This window comes from Equus quagga, unplaced genomic scaffold (genome assembly GCF_021613505.1).
Source record: "Equus quagga isolate Etosha38 unplaced genomic scaffold, UCLA_HA_Equagga_1.0 153_RagTag, whole genome shotgun sequence".
NCBI classification, from domain to species: Eukaryota; Metazoa; Chordata; class Mammalia; order Perissodactyla; family Equidae; genus Equus; species Equus quagga.
Window position 1 is genome coordinate 6,876,587 of NW_025796915.1, and position 26,930 is coordinate 6,903,516.

Below are 26,930 nucleotides of genomic sequence, written 5' to 3' on the forward strand. Positions count from 1 at the left end.
AACAGGCAAACCCATAGGGACAGGAAGTAAATTAGTGGTTGCCACAGGCCTGGGAGGGGGGAGTGGGAAATGACTGCTAACTGGTGCAAAGTTTCTTTGTAGGGTGACGAAAATGTTCTAAAGTTGACTGTGGTGATGGTTTTGTGCAACAAACTGTGTGTGTGTCAAAATACTAAAACCCACTGAACTCTATACTTTCAAAGGGTGAATTTTATGTTATGTAATTTATATCGCAACAAAGCTGTTATAAAAAAAATCTTGGGGCCAGACCCGCGGCCAAGTGGTTGAGTCCACACGCTCTGCTTTGGCGGCCCAGGGTTTGGATCCTGGGCGCAGACATGGCAGCGCTCATTAGGCCATGTTGAGGCGGCGTCCCACGTGCCACAACTGGAAGGACCCACAACTAAGATATACAACTATGTACTGGGGGGATTTGGGGAGGAAAAAAAAAAAGCAGGAAAAAAAAAAGAAGAAGAAGATTGGCAACAGTTGTTAGCTCAGGTGCCAATCTTACAAAAAAAATCTTTCCACAAAGAAAATTCAGCTGTGGGATGGAGTGCTTCCCTGCACAGCCCTACAGGTTGCCATTCCAGCAGACTGAAAGGTACGCAGTCCTCCGGGTGAGCAGGCAAATGGTGGCCCCGCTCAGACAACTTCACAGGTAAATTCTACCACACTCAGGAACGTATGATTCTAATATTACACAAACTTTTCCATAGAATAAACAGGCAACACTCGCCAATCCATTTGTGGTTGGCATAACCTTAATCTCAAATCCAGGCAAGGGCAGTATAAGAAAGAAAAAGTACAGGCTAACTTTAAAAAGGAAAAATTATAGGCCAACTCCTTAAATAGATTTAAGGATCCTAAACAAAATATTAGCTGATTCTAACAATAAATTAAAAAGATATTACATAATGACCAAGTTGTATTTAAATACAAGGTTGGTTTTACATTAGTAAATAATCAATATAATTCACCACATTAATAACTTAAATGAATCATATATGACCATCTCAAAAGACATATTGATAGAAAGATATTGCTGGAAAAGATAAAAGACATTGATAGAAAAAAAGGGCTCTATAAAATTCATTCCTAATTAAAGGGGAAAAAAAATCCTTGACACTAGAGTTAGAAAGGAATATCCTTATCCTGATAAAGATTATTTGCACACACACACAAACACACGCGCATACACACAGAGAGAGCTAACCTTATTATATCAAATGAGGAAACATTGAAAGCATCCCTTTGATTAAAATCAAGAACAAAACGACGCCTGCAGTCAGGGCTCCTATTGTATTTTGGTAAGTATAAGCTCCCAGGTGATTCTGAGGGTGGTGATGCAGGCACCACTGTGAGAAATCGGGGGCTGGAGAAACCATTTGCCTATTGAGGTGGCTCCTTGTTTCCGGGCGCCCAAGTCCACATACCCGACACCACTCTCAGCCAGTTATCCGGCTGTACTTCCTTTCTCTCATAATAATCCCACCGCTCTATTTCAGTTTTCCTGGATCTTCGCAATAGCCCCGTGTGACTGATCTCACAGACTATCTCCATTTTACAGATAGGGAAACTGAGGCTTAGAGAGGCTACGAGTCTTGTCTGAATTCCACAGTCAGCGTCAGAGCAGCAGTGCAAGGCTGGGCATTGTAGGGCTTTTCCTCTCCACGCAGCACCTCGGGAATCCTCCTGTCCCGGCCCCTAAACGAAGGCAGCAGGTTGACATGATGTGTTTACCTGCAGCCTGTGGGCCAGGGCTGTAGTTAATAAAAGATTCTCAATTGGACACAAAATGCCCTTGTTTCCTGTCAGAGTGTTATGCCATGTTCATATGAACTTGCTGTCTAGACTTCTCTGTTTTGTCTCTAAATTGGGTCTGTGTAGGAATCAACACCAAGATATTCACTCCATTCCTTGAGCGGTTTGTTCAAATCTTTGAAAACTCCCTAACGCACCCAGGCCTGCTTTTAGGCACAAGGGAGATGAGAAATTATGAGGCAGAGACCCAAGTCCCACCTCCTAAGGGAAGGGAGAAACTGCCCTTTCCTGTGAGCACCCTGTCAGCCAGGAATGTGCCAGAATTATAACCCTGACAATGCCAAGCGGTGGATGAGGCTCAGAGAGGGTAGGGAAGTGGCCCAGGCCACACAGCTGGTCAATACACAAAAGGAGAGGCAGCCATACAGGTTCCAACCAACAGGTGAAGGGGCTCAGAAAAGGAAGAGGGCGCCTGAAGCTCCGTGAAGAAGGAAGCCAGAAGGGGGACAGAGGGTAGGGAGAAAGAAAACCTTCTTCAGAGATCAAGAGAAGTGAATGTCCAATCTGGTGGGGAGACTAAAGAGCCCACGGTGTGGCTAGGGAAGGGGGTCTATGCATGGCAAGTGGCGGAGGAGGTGGGTAGGGGTCAGGCACGTGAACCAGGCTAGGGAGCAGGGCTCTGAGTCTGGGAGGGGACAGGCTCTACCCCTCCAAATGCCCTGGAGAGCACAGGAGAGTTGACAACAATAATGACAGTCAACATTACTGACTATTCATCATGTGCCAGGCACCTCACATGGGCCATCTCATTTCTCCTCATCCTAACCCTAGGAAACAGACACTGTCATCACCCCACTTACAGAAGCAGAAACCGAGGTGGAAAGATTAAGTATCGCGCCCAAGGTCACTCTGCAGACCAAGTATTGGAACCCGTAGAGCCCAGCAAAAGTAAGGTTAACATTTGCATAAAGTCTCCTATTTAAAATATTCATGCAAGTTTTGCATTTTTCTCCTTAATATACTTGTATCTGTTTCAATGTCAAAAAATACCTTTCTCCCTTCCCCACCAAATCTTCAAATAAAACCACCCTCCAGGCAGGCAGAGGCACTGTGTTTTCTCTGTGGCTGCATGAACTTTGGGCATGATGCTGGGAAGGCCAGTGGTCGATGCAGGAGCCCACGCAAGGTTTTGAAGAAGTGGCGGATGTGAGGTGCGAGGTTGGTTCTCTGCCTCTGGCTAGTGCCACTTTACCAAACAGGATACTGTCATCTCTATCATTTATGACAAACTACACAGAGAAGACACGTTCATCTTTAGCCCTCAGGGGTTGTCTGGGCCCCATCTTCAGAATCCCCTTGCATCCAGAATCTCAGCAGGCTACCCAAAGCAGAGGCCCACTGAGACCACTCTCTCTGCTTCACTTCTTTCCTGGGAACGTACTCTGAACCCAACCTTGACCAAAACATCCAGGAAGACATCCAAGCAGAAACCCAAAATCCCAACCCCAAGAGACCCCATACCTGCCCCAAAGTTTCCCATCTGCAGGCCTTTGCTCACACTGTTCCCTCCACCTGGAAGGCTCTCCTCACCTCCCAAATCCTACCCACCCTCAAAACCCATCTTATAAGCCCCGCCCCCTCATGGAGGCTTCTGCGAGCCCTTCCTCCCCCACAACGGAAGTGACCAAGCCTCCTCCGAAACTATCTGTCCCTCTCAGCACACACCCTAACTCACTTATCAACAGAAGCACTCAGGCACATTTTTACACCCTCCAGACCAACGTACGAGCCCCTAAGGGCAGGATTTGTAAGAGAGTATTCTCTGAGTCCAGCATAGAGTAACGCCTTGCGCATAATAGTCAATAAAAATTTTATGGGTGAATGGATCAAAGAACCACCCTGTGTGCCCACTAACCACAGCCATGTGCCCTGTGGGTAGACGCACTGGTGCCATGCACCAGGAAGGGCGTTTATGGTCCTGGGAGAAGAGAGGCAGGCGCTCTGCCCAGCAGGGTCATGGGAGCCGGCGTCACTTTTAGTGTGTCTGTTACCTGCCGCATTGCTCAGCTCTTCCCACCAAACAGCTCTGCATCACTTCTGATTGTCCCCCAATGCCGCCTGCTGGAATCACCCAGCTTCACAGGCTTTCAGGGAGAGGGCCTGGCAGTCTGTCTCCTCTTAATCTTCCATTCATGCTGCTGAGGTCATCAGCATTTATCTTTCTGGGCAAGATCCCGAGTACTTGGCAGTCAGCTGAGTGGAAGCGAGCTCTGGCCTCCCTCTGTGACATCCTCCAGATGAAACTTCCCACCATGAAGTAACACTCATCCTTCTCCAGTCAAAAAGGAAGGAAATTTGACCCTGAAACAAGGGTGCAATGAAACAATGTTTTCCTCGCAAGGGAGGGAGGGGTGCACCGGCTTGCCATAGCTCACAAGCAGAATGGCCTCACCTAAGCTTATTAAAAAGGCAGATTATCAACGAGTACCAGGGGTTTGTGGACGGCTGCAAGTGAGTTCCCAGGCCCAGGAGTCCACCAAGGGGCAGGGCAGAGGCCCACTCAGCAACCCTCCTCAGCACCTCAGCCCACGCCTGGCCTGGGCCTCCTGAGAGTGACGAGGGAGACAGCAAAGCCACGCCCTGAGGCGACTTTGCCAGGCCGGCTTTCAAGCACCCAGAGGAGGGTCGCAGGCAGGTGCTGCTGGCTTCTTCTCTTCAGCTTGAATCTGTCACCTCAACAATGACTTTGCTTCTGGATAAATGCACACGTCACAGGGAAAGCTTACAACTTAAACCATTTCGGGGTGACTTCGGTCTCCAGGGTCGGTGCAGTGGGGGAGCAGGAGGCTGTCCTCCTCCGAGGGAGTCCGGGAGGGACTCCTTCACGAGCAGGGGCCTGCCCAGAGCATGCTGGCCGAAGAACGGCAGCGCCCCTGCAGCACAGGCCGAGCCCTGGTCGGGCCCGGAGCTCTGCCGCGGGGAGGAAGAGCACATACATACCTGGGGCATCTGCTCTATGCTGAACAGCCTGGGGAGCTTCACGCTCAGCATCCTGGGGCCGGGTGGGGAAGGTCAGTGGGTGACGGCCGCTCCCCGTCACCACGCCTCGCTCAAAGTTCTGACATGGCCTGCAGTGCCTCTGGCCAGCCGGTGCCAGGGCCTCTTCCCTGAAAGAGAACAGCGTGAAGAGAGCCAGTCAGTCTCAGCCTGACTCCAGCTGGATCGAGACTGTCAGGTTGTTGAACTGTTGAACATACCCTCACTCGTGATGGCAAAATAATCCAGCGCCCTTAACAACAACAGCCAAACTATAGGACTGCTGAGTCATTTACTCTGAGAGAGCTGAGGGAGGTAATTAAATCATAAGATGGGCAATCATAAAATTACAGAGCTGGAAAGGGCCGTAGAGGTCACCCAGTCCCCTCATGATGCAGGTGAGGGTCAGAGGGGTGGAGTAACCTCCTCAAGGCTACACAGCTAGGGGACAGCTGGAGCTGCTCACTCTCCACTGCATCACATGCTGCCCCTGGGCAGACAGTCTGATCCCAAGTCTGTGTCCACTCCGTGGGCATAGGGGACCAAGAGCCATGCTCCAGGTCACCCGAAGAGAAGCCGCTCTTCCAGAAGGCTGACCGGAGCACGGCTGCCATGAGACACACAGAAGACCCAGACCACGCAAATCTGAGGCACTTGCTGGAGACAGAGCAACTCGGAGTAACAAGGTTGGTTAAAGGCAGGATTAAGACTGCTTAACAGCTGTGAGGAATGTGAACTGGAGAAACCCAAAGCCCTCCGGACAGGCCCAAGACACAGGGAAACAGAAGATGGGTCCAGCAAAGAAAGAAAGAGCTAGACATTTACCAGAGTCAAAGCCCCTCTACCCCCATTGTCACTGGGCCAAAACCTGCTGCCTCCTTAGGTGCCCCCAGAGGGATCTGTCCCCACCTCCGAAGGCCCGAGACCTTGCCTGTCCCTCTCCTGTGGCACCAAAACCACATCTGCCTGCAGGTGAAGCTACCTGCCCAGGGCTCGTTCCCCCACCATTGGGGAGGACCCTCCACGATGGCTGGAAACTCAGGGGGTGTGCCTGGCGCATGCCGGGCCTTCAGCAAATGCATATTTAATAAAGCATTGCGGTTCATCCTCTGAACTTCACGCGTTTTCATTTTTGTGGTTTGTTGATACTTCTGCTTATTATAGTTCTTTATGTTCTATGTGTTATTATCTGGAACTAAGTAGCAAAATACAATGTATTTATGTTTCATTGTCATAATCATGCTTCTTTCTTGAAAATACTGATGTGAAGTATTATTCACGATAGTCAAAAGGTGAAAACCACCCAAGCGATCCTAGCAAATGAACAGATAAACCAAATAACAAACAAAATGTAGTCTACACACAGTGGAATATCCTTCAGCCTAAAAAGGAATGGAGTTTGAACACATGCTACAACATGGCTGAACCTTCAAAACATTACTCTAAGTGAAATAAGCCAGTCACAAAAGGACAAATGCTGTATGATTCCACTTATACGAGATATCTAGAATAGGCAAATTCATAGAAACAGACAGTAGAATATCAAGGCCTGGGGGAGGCAGGAATGGGAGTTAGTGTTTCATGGGTACAGAGTTTCTGTCTGGGGTGACAAACAGTTCTAGAAATACAGTGGTGATGGTTGCACAACACTGTGAATGTAATGTCACTGAATTATACACTTAAAAATGGTTAAAATGGTGGACCCGGTCCCGTGCCCGCGCGGTTAGGTTTGCACGTTCCGCTGCGGTGGCCCAGGGTTTCGCCCGTTCAGATCCTGGGTGCGGACACGCCACCGTTCATCAAGCCATGCTGAGGCGGCATCCCACATGCCACAACTAGAAGGACCCACAACTAAAAAAAATGTAGAACTATGTACCAGGGGGCTTTGGGGAGAAAAAGGAAAAATAAAATCTTAAAAAAAACATGGTTAACATGGTAAATTTTATGTTGTGCATATTTTACCATAATAAAAGTTGTCATATTTCCAAATTAGAGAATAATGAAGAAAATAATTTTTTAAAGCACATTTTACTCAGTTCAAAAAACAAAAGTTAATACTTTGCAAATAGACAAACAACACCCATATGAGTGGACCCTGGTACACCTTAGTTCTGCTGGTCTTCCAGGTCCAGGTCACCCAGAAGCATCACAAAGTCACCAGTGGCAGGATAAGAGGCGGAGGTCCGGTACCGGGGGAAAACTCCAGCACACCAGAAAAACCTGTAGCAATAACAACAGGACCAGGCCGGTCTCCACAGACCCGCCCACCTTGGTCCCCAGCTTCTTCCTGAAGTTGACTCAATGTCATGAGCAAGAGAAAGGAAAGGCATGGTCCCTACTCTCACAGCACACATCGTCCAGGTCGAAGGACCAGACTCAACCTACAAAAACGAGGGGTCAGAAAAGTCAGAGATGATTCATGCATGTCCTCATTCAGCCCCTGTTTACTGCATGTGTATCATGCGGCAAGTGAGGGTAAGGGCTAAATGTTTAGCTGATTATTATAATATAAATGTATAATTATTCTCTGTGGGCTGCCGCAGTGTGGAGGAAAAGGTGAGAATTTAACAGAAAAACTGGAAAGGTTTGTGGCACACAGAATAGAGGGCAGGAGGCATCCTCCATACCATTCTATTCCTTACTTGGAAATAAAGGTGAATAAGACAGTCTGTTGTCCCCAAGAAATGTATAAAGAAAGAGATGAGACAGATATGCACCCAATTCACTAGCACCAGTCACCCTGAGCAGGAGGGAACTCCCACCCTCTGCACCAAGCCCTTGCTGGTCACTGCCCGCCTGGTGCCTCTCAGGAAGCCAGGCAGAGCAGCTAAGGGCCTGGGTGCTGGATTTAGGCCACTTGGGTTCAAAGACTGATTTGTCATTTCCTGTGCAACCCTGGGCAAGGAAATTAACTCCCATGCTTCAGTTTCCCCATCTGTAAAATGGAAATAGCGGTAGTACTTTCTTCAAGGGTTGTTGCTACATTTAAAAGAGAGAACCCATGGAAAGGGCCTACCATAAAGGAAGGGTCCAACAAATACCTGCTACTATTATTAATTTTCAGAGAGAAAAATTAATTTTATATTTTACAGGCAGGAAAACTGAGGTGTTGAGAAGTTAGGGGGCTTGCCCAAGATCACACCGCTAGTAGGTGGGAGAGCTAGAATCTGATGTCTGTTTTCAGAAGTTTCCTTTCAAGAAGAGAACGGACTTGGATTAAAGGGAATTAAGTCCTGGCACAAAGCACTAGGACTGAATTTCTCTGCTACTGAGAGAAGAGAGAAAATACAGAGTGTTTACCAAAATGTTTAGAACGCAGACGCTCACCAGTGACCCCCTCTGCCAATTAATCAGGTTGAGACAAACTCTCAGTCAGACCAGGCTCGAGCGGGAGATTATTTGTGTCCTGTTTTCCTGCCATTCAAAGAAATAAGGATTCTCCCGTGAAGAGACTGCTGTTTTGCATCTAAAATGTAAACCTTTATGTTTGTCAAACTTGTGAAACATCCACGGATGATCATAGGAAATCATAAAGCATGGATAATGATTCCTGTCTTGTGCCTACTGTTAATCATTTCAGACAAAATTGAAAATAAAATCAACTCGTTGGTCTTTCTAGCTTCTTTCCATCACAAGCCAAGCTTTTAATTTCACCAACACTATAAAAACCAGAGTATAGTTTCCAGCCCTTCAAACAGCAGTTGGTTTGCTGTCTCTTTTTGCAGAGGTCTAGAAACAAGATTGCATGAAACAAAAAGGCACCAGAGAGTTCCCGAATCAAAACACATGTGAAGCTTTGCTAATATTTCAACAGTATATTGGTGTTCCACATAAGACTTCACTTAAAAGAGGGCTCCACAGCTTCAAAATATGTTTTAAAACAGCTAAAAAGAGTAAATGGGGGGCCAGCCCAGTGGCGCAGTGGTTATGTTCACACCTTCTGCTTCTCGGTGGCCCGGGGTTCACCAGTTAGGATCCCGGGTGTGGACATGGCACTATTTGGCAAAAGCCATGCCGTGGTAGGCATCCCATGTATAAAGTAGAGGAAGATGGGCATGGATGTTAGCTCAGGGCCAGTCTTCCTCAGCAAAAAGAGGAGGATTGGCAGTAGAGCTAATCTTCTTCAAAAAAAAAAGAGTAAATGGGGCTGTAATACACTCTCAAGGACCTGCTGAGTTCTCCTGAAATAGCCTAAAAAAAAAAAAAACCAAATCATAACAACAAAACCACCATCAGGAGGTTTCAGGCTTGTGCTCTCAGATTTAAGACCCAGTGAAATTAACAAGGGGTGAAATGGGCACCGGACTCCCTCACCTGTCTCAGGCTAGCGATCCATCCATATTCCTGGAGGTTCGTCCCCAGCAAACTTTAGCCTACACTCTGTGGATCCCAGGCCTTGAAGGACTCAGCCAGCAAACTTTATAACCTCCCAAATACGTTTCCATATAATGTGGCTGAATACAAGCTGATGGGGTATTTTCCCAGTGAGAGGGTCAAAAACATATGTAACTTCTATGGATGCAAAGGAACTGTACACAGTCTCTTTATAACATTAATTTATTAATTTAGTTAAACATACATATTTAGAATCCCTGACTATAGCCACCCTAGTTTTAAAATATTGTTTTTCCACTCGTATTTCATAGAAATAAGTGTATTCAAAATCTTCACATGTGTCTTCGACAGCAGCATCTTCACAACCACAGCCACTTTCGGGAGTCACTTAACACAGTTTAAGTGAAAAATATTCTTATTTCCAGCTAAGTTATGTGAAAGCTGCACTTTTTGAAGCTGTATTTAATGCTGTTGCTAAAAAATGTATCACAAATCAGAAGTATCCATTTGCTATTATTACACTGTCTGCAATTTGCTTTCAAACACTTCACACAAACAGTGTGATATGAAAATGTTTTAACCCATCCCCCTGGGGTGGGGGTTAATTAGCATTTAAAAGACTAACCATAAACTTACACTTACTTCAGAGGCGGCAACTTTGGTTGGTTGGGGTTATTTTTGATTAACACCAGTGGGTTTGCTAATTAGCACAATGGATGCTGTCTTATTGGAGAAATGAGTGGAATTAGAGACACATGAGATGGTGAGAAGTGTCGCACAGAAAGAGCCACGGGATGCCCCGAGCGGCTGCCCCTCTGAATGAGCCCGGATGAGCCCTTGAGGGAGGATTCGGGAGAAGTTGAGCTCATGCACGCCACTAGACACCTGTGGCATCAATTTTATGTGAACTTTCAAGAGTCAGAGCCCCTAAGAGGCTCAGAGTCCCAGGACTTCATCTGCCTACAGAACAGGTCATCGTACCGTTTTGTGCCCGCTTGCTGAAAAATATTCGCACAGCAGAACTCAGCCTGAGACCCTCCCTGTGCTGTGCCACCTGGCGGCAAGGCTGTGGGGGTCCTCCAGCGCTCACGGACCTCTAAACACTGACAGAGCCCAAGACCATTTCCACGAACTTCAGAAATTCTCGGCTGGAAGTCACAGCACCATTCTGTATACCAGTAAGACCAAAAAATATGCTGCCAATTATACTGCTGAGATATCACTGACTGGAAATGGATCCTGATTTCAGAGCTGTTAAATGTAAAAAAAATTTTTAATAGGGCCCGTAAGAATTGATGCAATACAGTAACTGTAAAGGAGTGACTGGCTTGGGTCAGTTTGCATGGCTGCTCTCTCCACACCTACTACTCGGCTCTTTACAGGGGCCATTAAAGGCTCTTACAACAAACCAGTGCCTGAAGCTGGGAGACCATATCCTGGGAATAAGTCTCAATCTGTATTATGTCTTTTGCCTCTCTCTTTAAATTGATTGTGTGTGTCAGGTGCCTTCTGAAAGGATCCCAAATAAGCATTGACGGTGAGAGTTCCAGGTTACTGTGTCTTCCCCGAACAGCCCATACAGCCCACTGTTCACAGATAAAGGAATGGAGTGACCCTGAATACACAAAACCCAGGATGGACCCAACTATAATACCACTTCCTCTTTTCTGAAAAATATTATGTTGGAAAACAAAAAAACTCGTAGTCAGGCATATATAGCAAAGGCAAAGAGTGCTGTTGGCTAGGGAATTTCTCCCGTTGCTTTTTTTCAGGATACTAGAAACGTGATCAGGAAGCTCCCGAGAGGTCTAGTCCAAGCTACCACTGCATGCACGAATTTCATCAACAGCATTTCAGACAAGAGGGCATATGTTTGACCCGAAGAAGCAACATTAACAGAGGGAGTTCAGGTTCTGTGAGAAGCCAGTGGGGAGATGACGGGAGAGGGAACCGGCATCACCTTTCTGCCCGTTCTGGTCGGCCAGTCCTAGGCTGGGCAGGTACCGGGTGGTCTGATAAGGCCCAGCTTCCTGGGTGAGGCAGGAGGATGCTGGCTAAAGAGCAGGGGCTGGGGAGGCTCCAGTCCAAACCGGCTGAGAACAGAGAGTGCGGGCTCTGGCATCTGAGTCACATATCTGATCCTCCCCCTCCTCTGGGGCTCCTGTCAAGATCTCCTTCATGTTAAACAGGAAACAGCAAAGAGCCGAGGAGGTGAGTTAGGCAGAGTTTCCATCCCATCACTGTGCCAGAAGGCCCCGCCCAGAGGACCACCAAAGTTTCCTCACCACCACAGAGGACTGAACTTGCACCTGGAGGAGTGGGGGGAAGGGCAGAATCTAGGATCAGCCCCAACCACCTTCAGACTCTTGTTTTACCTTAAAAATGCATGTGACAGGGCTGGCCCCATGACGTAGTGGTTAAATTCGCGTGTTCCACTTTGCGGGCCCAGGGTTTGTGGGTTAGGATCCCGCATACAAAATAGAGGAAGATGGGCACAGATGTTAGCTCAGGGACAATTTTCCTCAAGCAAAAAGAGGAAGACTGGCAACAGATGTTAGCTCAGGGCCAATCTTCCCTGCACACACACACAAAAATGCACGTGGAAATAAAAATCGTTTGTCTTCAAAGGACATTACCAAGAGAATGAAAAGACAGCTCACAGAATGGGAGAAAACATTTGGAAATCATGTATCCAATAAGAGATACTATCCAGAATATATAAAGAACTCCTACAACTCAACAACAACAGCAAAAAACAACCCAATTAAAAAATGGGCAAAGGATTTAATAGCCATTTCTCCAAAAAACATATACAAATGCCAATGAGCACATGAAAAGACACTCAGATCACTGTCATTGGGGAAATGCAAATCAAAACCACAATGAGATATCACTTCACACCCATTAGGATGGCTATTATCCAAAAAAAAAAAAAAAAAGTAAAAGAACAAGTGTTGAGGATATGGAGAAATTGGAACCTTAGTGCATTGCCGCTGGGATTGTAAAATGGTGCAATCGCTGTGGAAAACAGTATGGTGGGCCCTCAAAAAGTTAAACATAGAATTCCCATATGACCCAGCAATTCCACTTCTGAGCATTTACTACCCAAACGAATTGAAAGCAGGGCCCACAGATACTTGAACACTCATGTTCACAGCAGCATTATTCACAACAGCCAAAAGGGGGAAGAAACCCAACTGTCCACCAGCAGATGAATGGATAAATAAAATGAGGTATATACATACAACGGAATGTTATTCAGCCTTAAAAAGGAAGGAAATTCTGACACCTGCTATAACATAGGTGAACGCTGAACACATTATGCTAAGTGAAACAAGCCAGACACAAAAGGACAAATACTGTATGATTCCACTTGTATGAGGCTCTAGAATAGGCAAATTCACAGAGACAGAAAGTGGAACAGAGGCTAGCAGGGGCCGGAGGGTGTGGGGAAGAGGGGTTACTTAATGGGTACAGAGTTACTGCTGGGGATGATGCAAAAGTTCTGGAAATGGATAGTGGTGAAGATTGCACAATATTGTGAATGTACTTCATGCTGCTGAATTGTCCATTTAAAAATGTTTAAAATGGTAAATTTTGTTATGTATATTTTACCACAATAAAAAAAGTAACTAAAAAAAAGCATGTGAGTTTTGTAGTCTGCTCCATAACTTAGCTATGTTTGTGTTAATATAAAATTTTATTTTCTCCAAATCTTTCAGAAAAAATATAAATCATAAATATATATACACTGTGTGAGTCCCTTCAGGCTGCTGTAACAAAGTACCATAGACTGGGTGGTTTGTAAACAACAAACATTTCCTTCTCAGTCCTGGAGGCTGGATCCCGGTGTGAGCACAGTCCGTCCTGGCGAAGGTCCCCTGGACTGCAGACGGCCGCCTCCCTGCTGTGTCCTCACACACGGAAGGGGCGAGGGAGTCTCTGGGGCCTTTTCTGCAAGGGCGCTAATCCCATTCATGAGGGCTCCACCTAATCACATCCCAAAGGCCCCACCTCCTAAAACCATCACACTGGGCGTGAGGAGTTCAACTTCTGAATTTTGGGGATGCGAACATTCAGATCAAAGCATATGCACACATATGTACGCGTACACAGTCACACGTCGCTTAACGACCGGGACACGTCTGAGAAATACAGCATTTGTTGATTTCGCTGTTGTGTAAACATCATAGAGTGACTTATACAAACCTAGATGGTATAGCCCACTACACAGCTAGGCCACATGGTACTAATGTGAAGGGACCACCGTCGTATACGTGTCCTTTATTGACTGAAACATTGTTATACCGTACATGACCGTACATAAATCATACACAACCCACTGCTGCAAATCTCCTGTTTCGAGAAGCACAGACTAGTTCAACCCACTGTTCTTCCTGTTCCATAGGTGAGGACCCCAGTTAGGGAATGACTTGCCCGAGGTCACTCAGCGGGGGCCCAGCAAGGTCACGATTAAATGAGGTCTGTCATGCACAGTGGGAACATGTGTACAGACACACAACAGGACTCGAAACACCAGCAGCCCCGCCCTGCCGGGGCCTGTTCCTAAACCCACCGCAGGGAGAGAAGAATGCCAGGGCAGCCAGCTGGGGGCGGCTAGGGTCAGGCCTCAGCCAGACGACTTTCACCTGAACTCCACCCTGGCCACAGCCAGGGTCAAAAGCCCACTGCAGCAAAATGACAAACTTCCAGATAGCCCACTGTTAATTAAAACCACGATTATTGGGTCTGTTAATGCAGTGTTTTCCAAACTGCAAGCCACAACGGGTCAGTAGATCACGAAACTAATTTAGTGGATCCTAAGTAGTGTTTAAAAATAGAATAGTATGGAGCCAGCCCTGATGGCCTAGCAGTTAAATTCAGTGCGCTCTGCTTCAGCAGCCCAGGTTCAGTTCCCGGGTGCAGAACTATACCACTGATTTGTCAGTAGCCATGCTGTGGCAGCAGCTCACATAGAAGAACTAGAAGGACTTACAACTAGAATATCCAACTGTGTGCTGGGGCTTTGGGGAGGAAAAAAAAGAGAGGAAGACTGGCCACAGATGTTAGCTCAGGGAGAATCTTTCCCAGCAAATAAAAAAAGAAACCAGTAGAACAGTAAACAATAGAACAGAAAATATCAGTGTATCGCTCAGAGTACAGATAAGTATCGTCTTGTGATATCTCAGTTTGTTACATATGTTATGCTACATATATTTGTTTATGTTATGTTACGTATGGCCGTATGGCCGTGTGTGTAGTAGGTTATAACATAAAAGGTACTTCTTCCTGAAGGTCACAGTCAAAAGAGAGAAAAAGTGTGCTGATGTCACAGGCCACGTGTACTGATTATGGGGAGCTATGGCTATTTTTCTATCTAGAGTCATGCACACTGTGCTATGTCAATGGAGTTTGGGGGACCAAGGGTCCCAAGTAACTAGACGAAGAGTGGCTGGATGAGAAGCCCCTCCCGACATTCCCTGGTATATTGTAACAAGCCCCCTGGACCCCCTGAGCTTAGAGGATGTGCTAAAGGTGGTGCCCCAGCTCCTCAGAAGCCTTCTGATGAGGTGTGACGGGGGGACACAAGGGGCTTGAGACTTAGGGTGGCCAGGGTCAGGTCTCCCCTTGGGCATCTCAAGATATGACCTTGGTGGGCTGAGCAATTCCCCTTGCCTCATTTTGGTCATCTGTGAAATAAGGATACTGATGCCTACATGGCCAGGGCAGTGGGAAGCTAAAATGAGGTAATGGGTGTGAACATGCTTGTTAACTGCAAATTCTAAATAATATCAGTAGCGTTACTATTACTAGCACTGCTACTATGACAATAAATAACACATTCGGGAGAGCGGACCGTCCACTGCAACAACTCCTGGCATGACGGTGTTTAACCTGAGTCCATGGAAATCCAGAGGCTTCGGGAAGTTCATAAAATTAGAGGTGAAATTGTGTGTGTGTGCGCGTGTGTGTGTACATGGACATGTGTGTGTGTCTCTGGGGACAGAGGCCACGGCTTTCAGTGGAATTTCAGTAAGCCAAAAAGATTTAGAACCACCAGCCCCATGTGGTGCCTGGGGATCAGAAGGAAAGCCACACCCCCAGGTAACTTGGAGCCCAGAGGAAATCCCCCTCAAGACCAGGAGTCGCCGGGCCCAGAACCGGCAGACCCTCTGGGTCGTGTCTACCAGTGGGTGAATGAGGACAGTGTTCCTCCACAGAAACCTGCACCTGCCCCCGCCGCTGCCCTACCCTGGAAAGCGGCCCCACTGGCTGGGAGAGGCATTCCCCAGCAGGTGCGCTCCCCAGAGAAGCTGGCTGTGCAGGCTATGCTGGCCTTGTCCTCTGACTCAGGAGTATCCACACCCACGGCAACTGGCCCAGCCCCATCCCACAATGAGTGTGTCTCACCTGCAGACCCAGCTCTCCCCTGGGCCGGGCTGGGGAGGAAGGTCCATGGGGAACTGCAGGGCACTGTCAGCTAGCTACTGAGTCGGGGCGCTGCCAGCACCATAGCCACTGTGGACCACCCAGAGTGAGCACAGGCTGGGGTGATGAGCACTCCCCAACCCCATCCCTGAAACTCCTGGGAGTCTCTCCACTCTGGCCAGGCTTCAGGCCTGTCTTTGAGCCTCGAACATCCTCCCGCTGTCGGCTCTCTGGCTGCCTCCAGGCCCAGCCCACAGTCGGCCTCCTCCAGCAGGGAGCCTTCCCTGGTCACACCTCTGCTGCTCTCTCCTTCCCCTGGGCGCCTCCAGATGCAGTGAGGGGGTGGCAACCACAGCCTGTGGGTCAGGCAGATCTGGATTCCAGTCCAGGCTTCTCTTCTCACAGCTGGAGCCTTGAGCATGCTGCCCAACCTTCCCAGCCCAGCTCCCTGCCCCTAAGTCATAAGCTGCAGGAGGAGTGAATGAAATGATGGACATGAGGCTCTTTGCATAGAGCCTGGCCTGCAGCAAGCACCTCAATAAATGGCAGATACTATTATGAGCTTGGTTACATATTGTCCTCTGATTATTTTAGGTGTGGTTGTTTGGGTAGCAACAAGGAGACTCATAAAAACATGTTGACTGTTCTACTCAGAGACCGTCCGTTCGTTCATGTGTCCATCCGTTCACCCATTCATCCACGTAGTGAGTCTGCTGTGTGCCAGGCACTCCACTGAGAGCTGGGGACACAGGGTGTAACCACAAGCTGGGTCTTGGGGGAGCCCCCTGCAGAACAGCAGAGATGGGCAGACGAGTGAGCCGGTGGGTTAGATGTTATGTGGGTGATGGAAACCAAGATGTACGCAAACATCTGGGTGGGGGCGCCATCGGGTTTGAGGGGAAGCAGGGGAGGGTTTTACAGCTTTACAGAGGAGGTAATGTTTGTCTGGAGTGTAAGAGATCAGAAAGAATCTGTGAGTTTGGAGAGGGCACAGCTGGCAGAAGGAACAGCCTGAGCAAAGGCACAGAGGCACGTTACAGGAACAGCAAGTCACCCCTTCAGGCTCCTTTAGCAGAGTGGAAGGTTTGTGTCCTCTTTTGGCTCACTGGGGGCAGAGTTGGGGGAGAGTGGGCATGTGGTGGTAGGAGGGAGCCCAGGGTTGCCACGGGGTAGGGGGAGCAGCCAGGGAGGAATTTTCTATTTATTTTTCTTCTTAAACATCTTCCCATGCACGCTTGCTCACCTAATGTCCTGCAGGAGGCGCAACCTGGGCAAGAGGGGAAGGGAGAGAGGAAGCGCAGGCACAGCCAATAGGCGGCTCCTTCACTTCACCCTGGAGACCTCTGCTCCTCCTGCGAAGGATTCAAGCATCCCGCCACCCAAAGCTGTTCGTCCTCACCTCTCCCCTCTCTACAACTGTCCTTGCTGGGACAGCTCTTCTCCTCGCCCTGCAGCCCCTGAAACTTGAGATTGCCCAGGTCTCCGTCCCCTGCCACACGCTCTCTCCCTGTTGTCATCTGCACCCAAAGCATTTCCCTTGGAAACCCAGACCCAGCACCTGTGCAGGCGTTTACTCAGTACATAGCATCCCCAAAGCACTCAAGCCCCAGCCCCGGTCCAGGGCGCCTTCGACTGCTAGACTTCTCTGACTTCTCCGAGTGCCTCGAGGAGCGTGCAGTCTGGCAGAGAAACAACAGAGCCAGGAAACTGTCCACGTCCAGGGAGAGGAAGCTTCAAGGAGAACAGACAGGTGAGAAGGGCTGAAGAGAGACTGGGGCTGAGAAAACGGAAAGGAGCGGAAAGCAGAGTGGGAGTGCAAAAGAGTAAGAAAGCAGAGACTTTTGGCTTCTAAGGTGTTTTAAAAATTGTCATGGTGGAAACAAGACTGACGCATTTGTCAAAGCCCATCCAATGGAGAGAGAATGAACCCCAGTGCAAACTAAGGACATTAGTTATCAACAATGTATCAACACTGCTTCAATCATAACAAAATAGGGAAAACTCGAGGTGGGGGACAAATGGGAGCTCTCTGTACCAGGGCAAATCTTCCTCAGCAAAAAAAAAAGAAAGAAGAAGAAGAAAAAGTCAGGTTCATGGGACTTAAACGGGGCAAAACTGACAGCTGGGGTGGGGGCAGTGATGTAAATGATTCACCAACTGCCTCAGTTTCCCTGGTAGGGCAAATATAGGCATTGTGGTGAGAGAAAGGGGTGAATGGAACACCGAAAGACCCTGAATAGCCAAAGGAATCCTGAGAAAAAAGAACAAAGCTGATTTCAAAATATACTACAAAGCTATAGTAACCAAAACAGCATGGTACTGGGACAAAAACAGATACACAGATCAATGGAACATAATTGAGGGCCCAGAAATAAACCCACATATCTATGGAGGGCTAATTTTTGACAAGAGAGCCAAGAACATACAATAGAGAAAGGAAAGTCTCTCCAATAAATGGTGTCAGGAAAACTGGACAGCCACATGCAAAAGAATGAAACTAGACCACTATCTTACACCATACAAAAAAATTAACTCAAAATGGATTAAAGACTTGAACGTAATTCCTGGAACCATGAAACTTCTAGAAGTAAAGATAGACAGTACACTCTTTAACATCGTTCTTAGCAGCATATTTTCAAGTACCATGTCAGTCCAGGCAAGGGAGACAATGGAAAAAATAAACCAATGGGACTACATCAACTAAAAAGCTTCTGCACAGCAAAGGAAACCATCAACAAAACAAAAAGACAACGTAACAACTGGGAGAAGATATTTGCAAACCACATATCAGATAAGGGGTTAATATCTAAAATATGCAAAGAACGCATACATCTCAATAACAAAAATACTAACAACCCAGTTAAAAAATGGGCAAGCGATCTGAACAGACATTTTTCCAAAGAAGATATACAGATGGCCAACGGGCACATGAAAAGATGTTTAACATCACTATCAGGGAAATGCAAATCAAAACTACAGTGAGATATCACCTCACTCCTGTCAGAATGGCCATAATTAACAAGAGAGGAAACAAGAAGTGTTGGAGAGGATGTAGAGAGAAGGGAACTCTCATACACTGCTTGCTGGTGGGAGTGGAAACTGGGGCAGCCACTACGGAAAGCAGTATGGAGATTCCTCAAAAAATTAAGAATAGAACTACCATACAATCTAGCTATTCCAGTGCTGGGTATTTATCCAAAAGAACATGAAAACACAGATGTGTAAAGATACATGTACCCCCATGTTCACTGAAGCATTATTCACAATAGCCAAGACTTGGAAGCAACCTAGGTACCTATCAAGGGACAAATGGATAAAGATGTGGTATATATACACAATGGAATGCTACTCAGCCATAAGAAATGAAATCCGGCCATTTGTGACAACATGGATGGACCTTGAGGGTATTATGCTAAGCAAAATAAGTCAGAGGGAGAAAGTCAAGTACTGTATGATCTCACTCATACGTAGAAGATAAAAACAACAACAAACAACCACACAGCGACAGAGACTGGATTGGTGGTTACCAGAGGGGAAGGGGGCAGGGAGGAGGGCAAAAGAGGGGATTAGGCTCACATGTGTGTGGTGATGGACTGTAATCAGTCTTTGGATGGTGACCGTGATGTAATCTACACAGGACTCTAATTACTACACAAAATGTAACAATGTAGACCTGAAACTTATATAATGTTATAAACCAATGTTACCACAATAAAAAATAAAATAAATTAAAAGAGAGAAAGGGGTGGGCCGGGCTTAAGGAGGATGAGGCTGGGGGCAGGTGTGGCAGGGCATGTTGGAAAACCAGCGGGTGAGAGGCAGGGGACCAGGGAGCGGCGGCTGGGGGGCAGCGCCCATCGATCTGCTGGGTGAAAGCAGTCCCTGCGCCCTCTCCCCGTCCCCGGGGCTGGGAGCAGAATTGGAGGTGGACGGGCATCTGCTCTATCTATGCCCACTCCGTCAGCACACGCTGACTGAATACCCACTACGTGTCCCAGGCTATGGTCAGATACGGGGATGGAGAAACAGATAAGACGGTTCCATCTTAAGAGCTCGCATTCTAGTGTAGGAGATCGGCACCAACAACTGACACCAAGCACATGCGATTACTGGTTAGAACCAGATGCTCCTAGAAGAACACAAAGAAGGGACATCCCACTAGGGAGTCAGGAAAGACTTCTGGAAGAAATGAAGCTTGAGCTAAGCCTTGAAGAATAAACAGGAGCCCTGCAGCTGTGGAGGAGAGGGCATGCTAAGCTGGGGGTGCAGCAGAAGCCAAGGCATGGGGGTGAAAGACTACAGAATTCGGGGAGCTGTCTACAGGTCAGCATGGAGGTGGTGTCGGGTGTGGAGGGGCAGGAGGCCAGGGTGGTCCTGGAGAAGAGCCCAGAGGAAGACTCAGTGTGCACCCCATCTGAATGCAGCGGGGATGAATGCACTAGGGGCTGGGGGGCAGGGCTGGTGGTCTCAGGGCTGGTGACGCGAGAGGGTGGTGATCCTAAGCTGGGTAAGGAGAATTGTGATGAGTGGATGTTGCCAATTTCAAATCCTGGCTCCATCACTTACTGTGTGCCCATGGGCAGATCACCTGATCTCCTAAACTTGAATTTTCTTATCAGTTAAATGAGGATAATTTATAAAAGCATCAGTGGCTCTCATGAGGATGAAAAAACATGGCATCTATTAGATCACAACGGCTAGTCTCCCCACCGCACCCTAAATCCTCTCCGTTCTGCATTTGTGCTCTCTCGTGCTCCTTCCGTCCTTGGTTTAGAATTGTGCTTGAAAACACACGGCTTCGCCTTTGGCTCTGACCCACCTCCCAGGCTGGAGCTGTGGCTAATGGGCGCTCCAGCGCAGGGAGGGGTTGCCATGGTGACCTCCCAGCTTGGCTTTAGGACTCAGTGAGGGCAGGGAACCTTTTTCTGTTCCAGCTATGCCAGCTATTCGAGATATTTACCGCTAGGCCATTATTGTCCGTCTGAAAAAGCTGATGATATCCTTTAGCGCGCCGGAGAGAAAAATTGGAAAAAATCCAAATTTCTGGCACTAGAGAGCTGGCTGGGTAAGTTATGGTACCTCCACGCAAAATCGTACCGTGTGACTATTAAAAATGTTACAGATCTGGGGTTACTGACAGGAAACGGTGCCGTGACAGGTTGTTAAACAAAAAAAGCAGGTTATGGAACAGCATAAATCTTATAACACCGTCTATAGAAAACTGTGGTACATTTAACTGCTTGTATTTATGGACAGAAAGCGTGTTTTCGCAGTGGTTCTCTCTAGACAGTAGGGGTTAGCTCCAGGGACATGCTTTACTCTCTTCCTTCTACTTTTCTATAACACTAGAGTTTGCCCACAATGAGCATGTGCATTATTATTATTAATTTTTTTTAACCAAAGCAACAATGCTATTAAAAGGAAATAAATGGATGAGTCCTCCAACTCTTAGCCGGTCTTAGAGAAATTAACTGTGAGAGCCAACCCAGCAGCTGCAATATCGGCATCTCCTCATACCCCATCTGAGGAGCCCGTCTCTGAGCCTTCCTCCCGTGCCCCCGGCCTGCCTGCTGGCCCAGGGGCAGCGCTGGCCATGCAGCCCTCCAATCAGGGTAACCAGGCCCAGGTCCTAAAGCCAAACCACTTGCGCATTTTGGAAAAGCCACCACATTTCCCCAAGCTGGAGGCCTAAGGGCTCCCTCTGTCCTGATCGTGGTGGAGGTGGAGACGGCAGGAGTATCAGTCGGTAGACACACATTGAGTACTTCCTGTGTGTGGGCACCGGTCAAGCACGGAGATACAGGAGATGGAGGCGGACAGAGGCCTGCCCCTGGGGACTCCTGGTCGAGTGCACGCAGGGCTCCAGGCAGGGAAAGCCACACGATTCCTCAGAGGTCCTGCAAAGCTCTGCTCTCCTGATGCATGGGCCACAATTTACGCTCCTACAACAAAATCGTGGGGTCCCCTCTGGAAGGACCCCACCCCTTAGCATATCCCCAAGCCCTCCACAGCCCACCCAGCCCTGGCCTCACCTCCCACCAGCCTTGCCATACACCCTACGCCCTATCACTCGTCTCTGCCCTTGAGCACACCAGGGGCTTTCCCACCTCCACGCTTGGCACCTGCTGTTTACTCGGGATGAGACAGCTCTTTCTCCACTTCTCTTCTTGACGAAATTCCACCCATTCTTCAAGGCTAAGTTTCAGTATCACTTGCAAGGGTCTATGTCATCCCATTTGCAAACTTGCCAGTGAAACACCAGTGCCCTGGCTCCCTCAGGTCGAGACTGGCCCCGTGTGTCTGGTTCGCTGCTGTGTCTGAGGTGCTCAGCCCAGGACTGAGCATGGGGGTCCTGCTGAGTGAGTGCATGTTTGCTGAACGAGTGAATGACTTCTGCTGCCCACCACACTCTGAATCCTAGAGGCAGAGTCTGGACTATTTGTCTAGAACCCTCCACCCAGTGGTGTCATGCTCTATTCATGAATCCTACACTTCAGTACCAAAATGGTATATTTTGCTTGGTCCAAAATTTTTATTTCAGAATTTTTAAGATCTGAAATCTCAAACCAACTGTAAAAAAATGTATGAGACAACAGGGGAAATCTGAACACTGGATATTTTATGATAATGAGAAATGGTCAATTCTTAAGGTGCAATAATAGCACGATGGTTATGTGTTTTTAAAGAGCCCTTTTTTTTTTTTTTTTACTTTTTACTAAAGTAATTACAGATGAAATGATACGACGTCTTGGATCAGCTTCCACAGAATCTGGCTGGGAGCAGGGGTGCTGGGTAGGGCTGGAGATGAAGGAAGATTGGCCATGAGTTGATCCTTGCTGAGGCCAGGCACGGAAGTTCATTACACTAATCTCTCAATGTTTGTATATGTTTTTAAAAGGAGACAATTACAATGTCAAAACACTCCTGAAATGTGAAGTATGCCTTGAGTCCTTCTCAGACGTTGCATGGCAGCAGACAAAGCAAAACGCTGTTGCAAGAATAATTGTTACTCTCTTCACAGACTTTCCTAACGTGAAATATCAACACGGCAGTTTTGAAACTGATACAGGAAACGGTGCATCAGAATCTCCATCTAAACAAGATAAAACTAAAGAAATTAAAGACAAGCCGGAAATGCTTTAGAAACAAAAAGTATGGCTCCTTCTAAATAAGAGACTGTAGTCCCTGAAAAAAAGCCAGAAGGCCTCGTCAGCGGAAAATATCAAAGATATCTCACAAACATATCTCCTCACCATTCTCCAGCTAGGGTAGAGTGAGGAAAAACTTTTTCCTGGAAAATTTTATAGATAAGAAACATACTCGTGACATAATGATACTGCCAACGTACTTTGATTTTAAGATTCTGCTTTCAAAGGGATCAAATAACATTTCATCTTCAACTTTTCAAGACTAGATTTTGTGTTTTTGAAGTGTGTAGATTTTAATGTTTTGAACACTTCATTTTTGTTTATCTGCTAATACAGACCAGAATTATAATGCCTATTGTTACAAAGTTATGTTTACTTTATGTTCTAAAATATTATACATTTTTGTATTTAAAATTATTAAATATTTGGTTTTGCTGATTTCAATTTTCAAATATATTTTTAGACAATACAATATATATCTCAGTATTATGTGATATACAGAGTAAGATGGCCCTGGCTATTTTACTCCAGTATACCTAGTTCCACACACTGTGGGAGCAGGACCAGTGGGTGCCAGGCAGCCAGCCCAGGGGTCCTCAACTCTGGACTCGCGTAGACCCGCCCAGAGAGCTTCCAAACCTCCTGATGCCTGGGCCCACCACAGCTCAGTTACGGTGAGCTCTCCAAAGGTCAGGGAGGGAAGCTGGAGCCCAGGTGGAGCACAGTCAGAGTTGAGACGCTGAGGTTCCAGCCCGTGGTGAGCACAGGGCCCGGCAGAGCTGGTCTGCACTGAGCCTGCAGAATGAGGAGCAGAGCGCCTCCACTCCACATCTCCTGGGCCCCCAGGGCGGGCGCTGGAGCCAGGTCCCTCCCCACCCCACAGGCTGGGAAAGGGCAAAGTCCCGGCCAGGTTGATGGGACGTGGATGCAGGCCCTGACTGTTGAGTTCCCTCACCCTAACGGGGAGACGTCAAACTGCTAAGGAAAGGACGATCTTGCTTCTAATCTGATCAGAAACTTAAAGTGTGAGATACGGCTGTCAGCCTGTGAGACAGCCTAGACCACAGGAGCAAAGAAGGGAGGGAGACCGGTGAAGGGGGCACTGAGCGCCTTCCCACGCCCTGGGAAAGCAGATCTGGAAACCTGGAAGAGGTCACGCAGCCTCTGAGGGCAGAGCCAAGACCCCAGATGGGAGCTTCCGGGAGGCAAGCCTTAGTTCAAGGGACAGAGGCACTGTCCCCCACAGAGGAGGGGCCGCTCCCCGCCTGGAAAATGTCCAGGTGGAGTCTGGGGTGCGGATCCTGGGAAGGCGGATGAAGTTAGGGGTAGAGACAAGGGTCTGGAAAACCTCTCCAGCAGTAAGTCCCACACCCAACGTGCATGCAATTAACCCAGGGGTTCCTGAAAATACGCAACGGGCTAGGTGAGGCCCTCTCAGGCTTTCTGAATCAGAACCTCAAGGGGGCAGCCTGAAAATCAGCCTGGTTATCAGGCTCCAATGGTGATTCGACACATGGCCCAGTTCTGGAACAACTGCCCCGAGCATGTGTGACTAGTCACCTTCACACGGCCCAGGATCCACTTGGGACATGAGACACTCGGAGCCCAAGGTGAGAGGAAGCACAGGGAGCTCAGGACCAGTGCTGGCAGGAGAAGGTGGAAAGGAGGTGCCCGCAGGGGAGAGAGGCAGAATGGGAGAGTTCGGCGATGGGTACCCAAGGAGGCGAGTTTGAGATTCAACTCTGCATCTCCTCAGTGAGCATGTCTCAACACTCGGGCCCTTGTTGAGCAGGGTATAAGAAATGGCTGCCCTCAAAGAGAATCGCTTCTCTGAGGAGACAGGTGTAAATAATAATAGAGCTACAAGGGATCAATGAGAGGGAGGGAGGGACCTGAGGGGCCACCTGCCTCCTGAACACACCCACTCGGGTGTTTCACAGGTGCCCTAACCCCACACAGCCACAGCTGCATCACTATCTGACCACTGAATCCTGCCTTGTACACGCTGCTCCCTCTGCCTCACTTCCTGCCAGCCTGGAAAATTCCACCTGACTTCATCAAACTCCAGTGCCCCTTGCCTCCCTCTACGCCCGGGGTCATGGGGCCTCCACTGGCACCCCTCCTGCACCTCAGGCGGCATGGGGGCTCCTGGAGCACATCTATCCCCGTCCCTGATGGCAGGTTCCCACCTGCTCGGGGACGAGTCCCCAGAACAAAGCAGAGTGCCCGACACGCCAGGGAGAGCTCAGAAAAAATCTGCCCAATGAGTTCCGAGAAGGGGCCCTGAGCAAGGATGTCAGAGCAGTCAGGGAAGGCTCCTGGAGGAGGCAGCGCTTGAGGTGGATGCCAAAAGAGGGGGAGGGCTTGCTCTGGCAAACAGGAGGGAACAGCGCCCCCGGTGCGAGGGACTTGAAAGCCAAGGCCCAGGGCAGGGAAGCCTGCTGGCGCAGAATTCAGAGAGGCAACAGATGGGAGGACAGCGCCAGGAGGGGCGCAGGGAGCAGACTGGGCACAGCGCCCCTCCAGGCTCAGAGTGGCCTCCCCCACCCACCCGCCTCACACCATGTACATTCCTGAGCGGCTTTCCCGGGCAATCATTAACCCTGAGCTTCACCGCCTGGACTGGGGGAATTGCTAACCGATCAAACCGGCGGGTGACCCATTTCACATAACTATTACCCAAAGAACACGCCCCACAAGTGAGGGGCAAATGGTCAGGGGCAGCCAAGGAGCCAAGGAAGTGTGATCTGGCAGAAGGAGGAAGGTCACGTGGACGGGACCAGTGACTGGCTTGTGCCAGACCTTCAGCCGAGAGTGGAGGACGCTGGGGGTCAGAGAAGGACACAGGGCCCGGATGGGAAAGGGTGTGACTGGCAAATGGCCCCACAGCGAAGGAGGAACTCAGACAAGTGGGAGGCTCCAGAGCACACACTGCTCCTGTCAGCGACATGGGAGTCGGGCCTCCGCCATGGGTTCGACCTGGCCCTGAGTCCCGACGTCTCTCTAGGGCCTCTCTCCCCTTCTGCAAAATGGAGTGACGGGGTTGAGCTGAAAGCCCATTTACTGAGCACCTAGTCTGCTCGTGGGCATTTCACACTCCACTGAGCTCTCACGGCGTGGCTCTGGGGGGGGGCACTTTTATAATCCCCAGGGGGCCCACCTCTTTGGTCTGTTTCGAGCATTAACAAGAGCCCAGGGTTAAGGGTGTGGTGCACAGCTGGTGTTCAGTGAGGAGCATCTGCCTCGACGACGCTGCCATAGCGGAGGACGTCCCTTCCCTGGCCCGCGCCAGGCTGCGAGGGGGATCCTCCTTCCTCCTCGCCAGGAGGCGTGTTTCCTGCCAAGCCCTGTCATCAGCAGCACGCTTCACAATATCTGGATGCAGCATCGGATTAGAGCCCCGGTGGCCGAAACGTGACTCGAGGTCCTTATTCCAGCGTTACGAAGCACAGGCCTTTCTAAAGGGCTGAGGGAAGACGCATTACTCAAAAACCCATGAAGAAGGGGAATAAGGCGTCCTTCCAGATCAGCCCCAAGAACACGCGGCCAGAGCTCAGGAAGGTGTAGCAGGTGACCTGCCGTTCCGGGGGGAGGGGACACGGGACGGGGCTGAGATGGGGATGCAGGACGGGGGTGGGTAGGGACCCTGGCCACAGCTGTCCCTGAGCCCTGGCCGTCCCTTCCTGCCCCCCAAAGCCCCAATGGCCACTGGTTATGGTGGAAAGTGATTCACTTTGCCCAGGGATGGAAAGCAGAGCTTCTACATGAAAAGTGAGAAGGAAAAAATCTTTTCCATTGTTAAAATGCCTCTCCCAAATGTGTCCCCATGGAGTCCCATAGAGCACCGTGAGAAAGGAAGTAGCATAAAGGTGGAAACACGCTTGGAGATAGGTCCCTATAGTTCTTGGCCCAGGAATGCTACATTGGGCTGGCATCTGTGTAAGCAGATGGAAAAGTGGTCACCTCTGCAGTGTGAGTCAAGGGCCGCCCTCCACACCATGAGGCTGGAAATTTCACCGTTAGAGATTCATTTCTTAGGGTCTTTTTACAAAAGGGCCTGAAGAACATGCTGACTTTGGGGATAGAGGAGAGGTCGTGCAGATTAGCTGAAATTATTAGAGGAATTTTTTTTCCTCTTACTTTTCAAGCAGAGGCGCAGATCTCCCTGTGCAGGGTGAATTCATTTCCACAATAACTGGTGGCAGCTGGCCCTTCAGG

General features: G+C 48.7%; 1 protein-coding gene across 7 annotated transcripts in view; it reads right to left on the reverse strand.

Annotated features, from left to right (window-relative positions):
* The window catches only part of LOC124233073 (membrane progestin receptor gamma), an 87,676-nt gene that overhangs the window by 48,140 nt on the left and 12,606 nt on the right, over nt 1–26,930 (reverse strand). For 4 of the 7 annotated variants that reach the window (XM_046650152.1, XM_046650153.1, XM_046650155.1 and 1 more), the window contains exon 2: nt 4,765–4,931. Coding sequence is in view for 6 of the 7 variants with exons in the window: in XM_046650153.1 (XP_046506109.1) it covers nt 4,765–4,815 (51 nt within the window). In the remaining variant the exon portion in view is untranslated. Of the gene's footprint in view, nt 1–3,815; nt 4,126–4,764; nt 4,932–26,930 lie in introns of all 7 variants that reach the window. The other 3 variants (XM_046650150.1, XM_046650156.1, XM_046650151.1) reach the window with 1 other exon arrangement.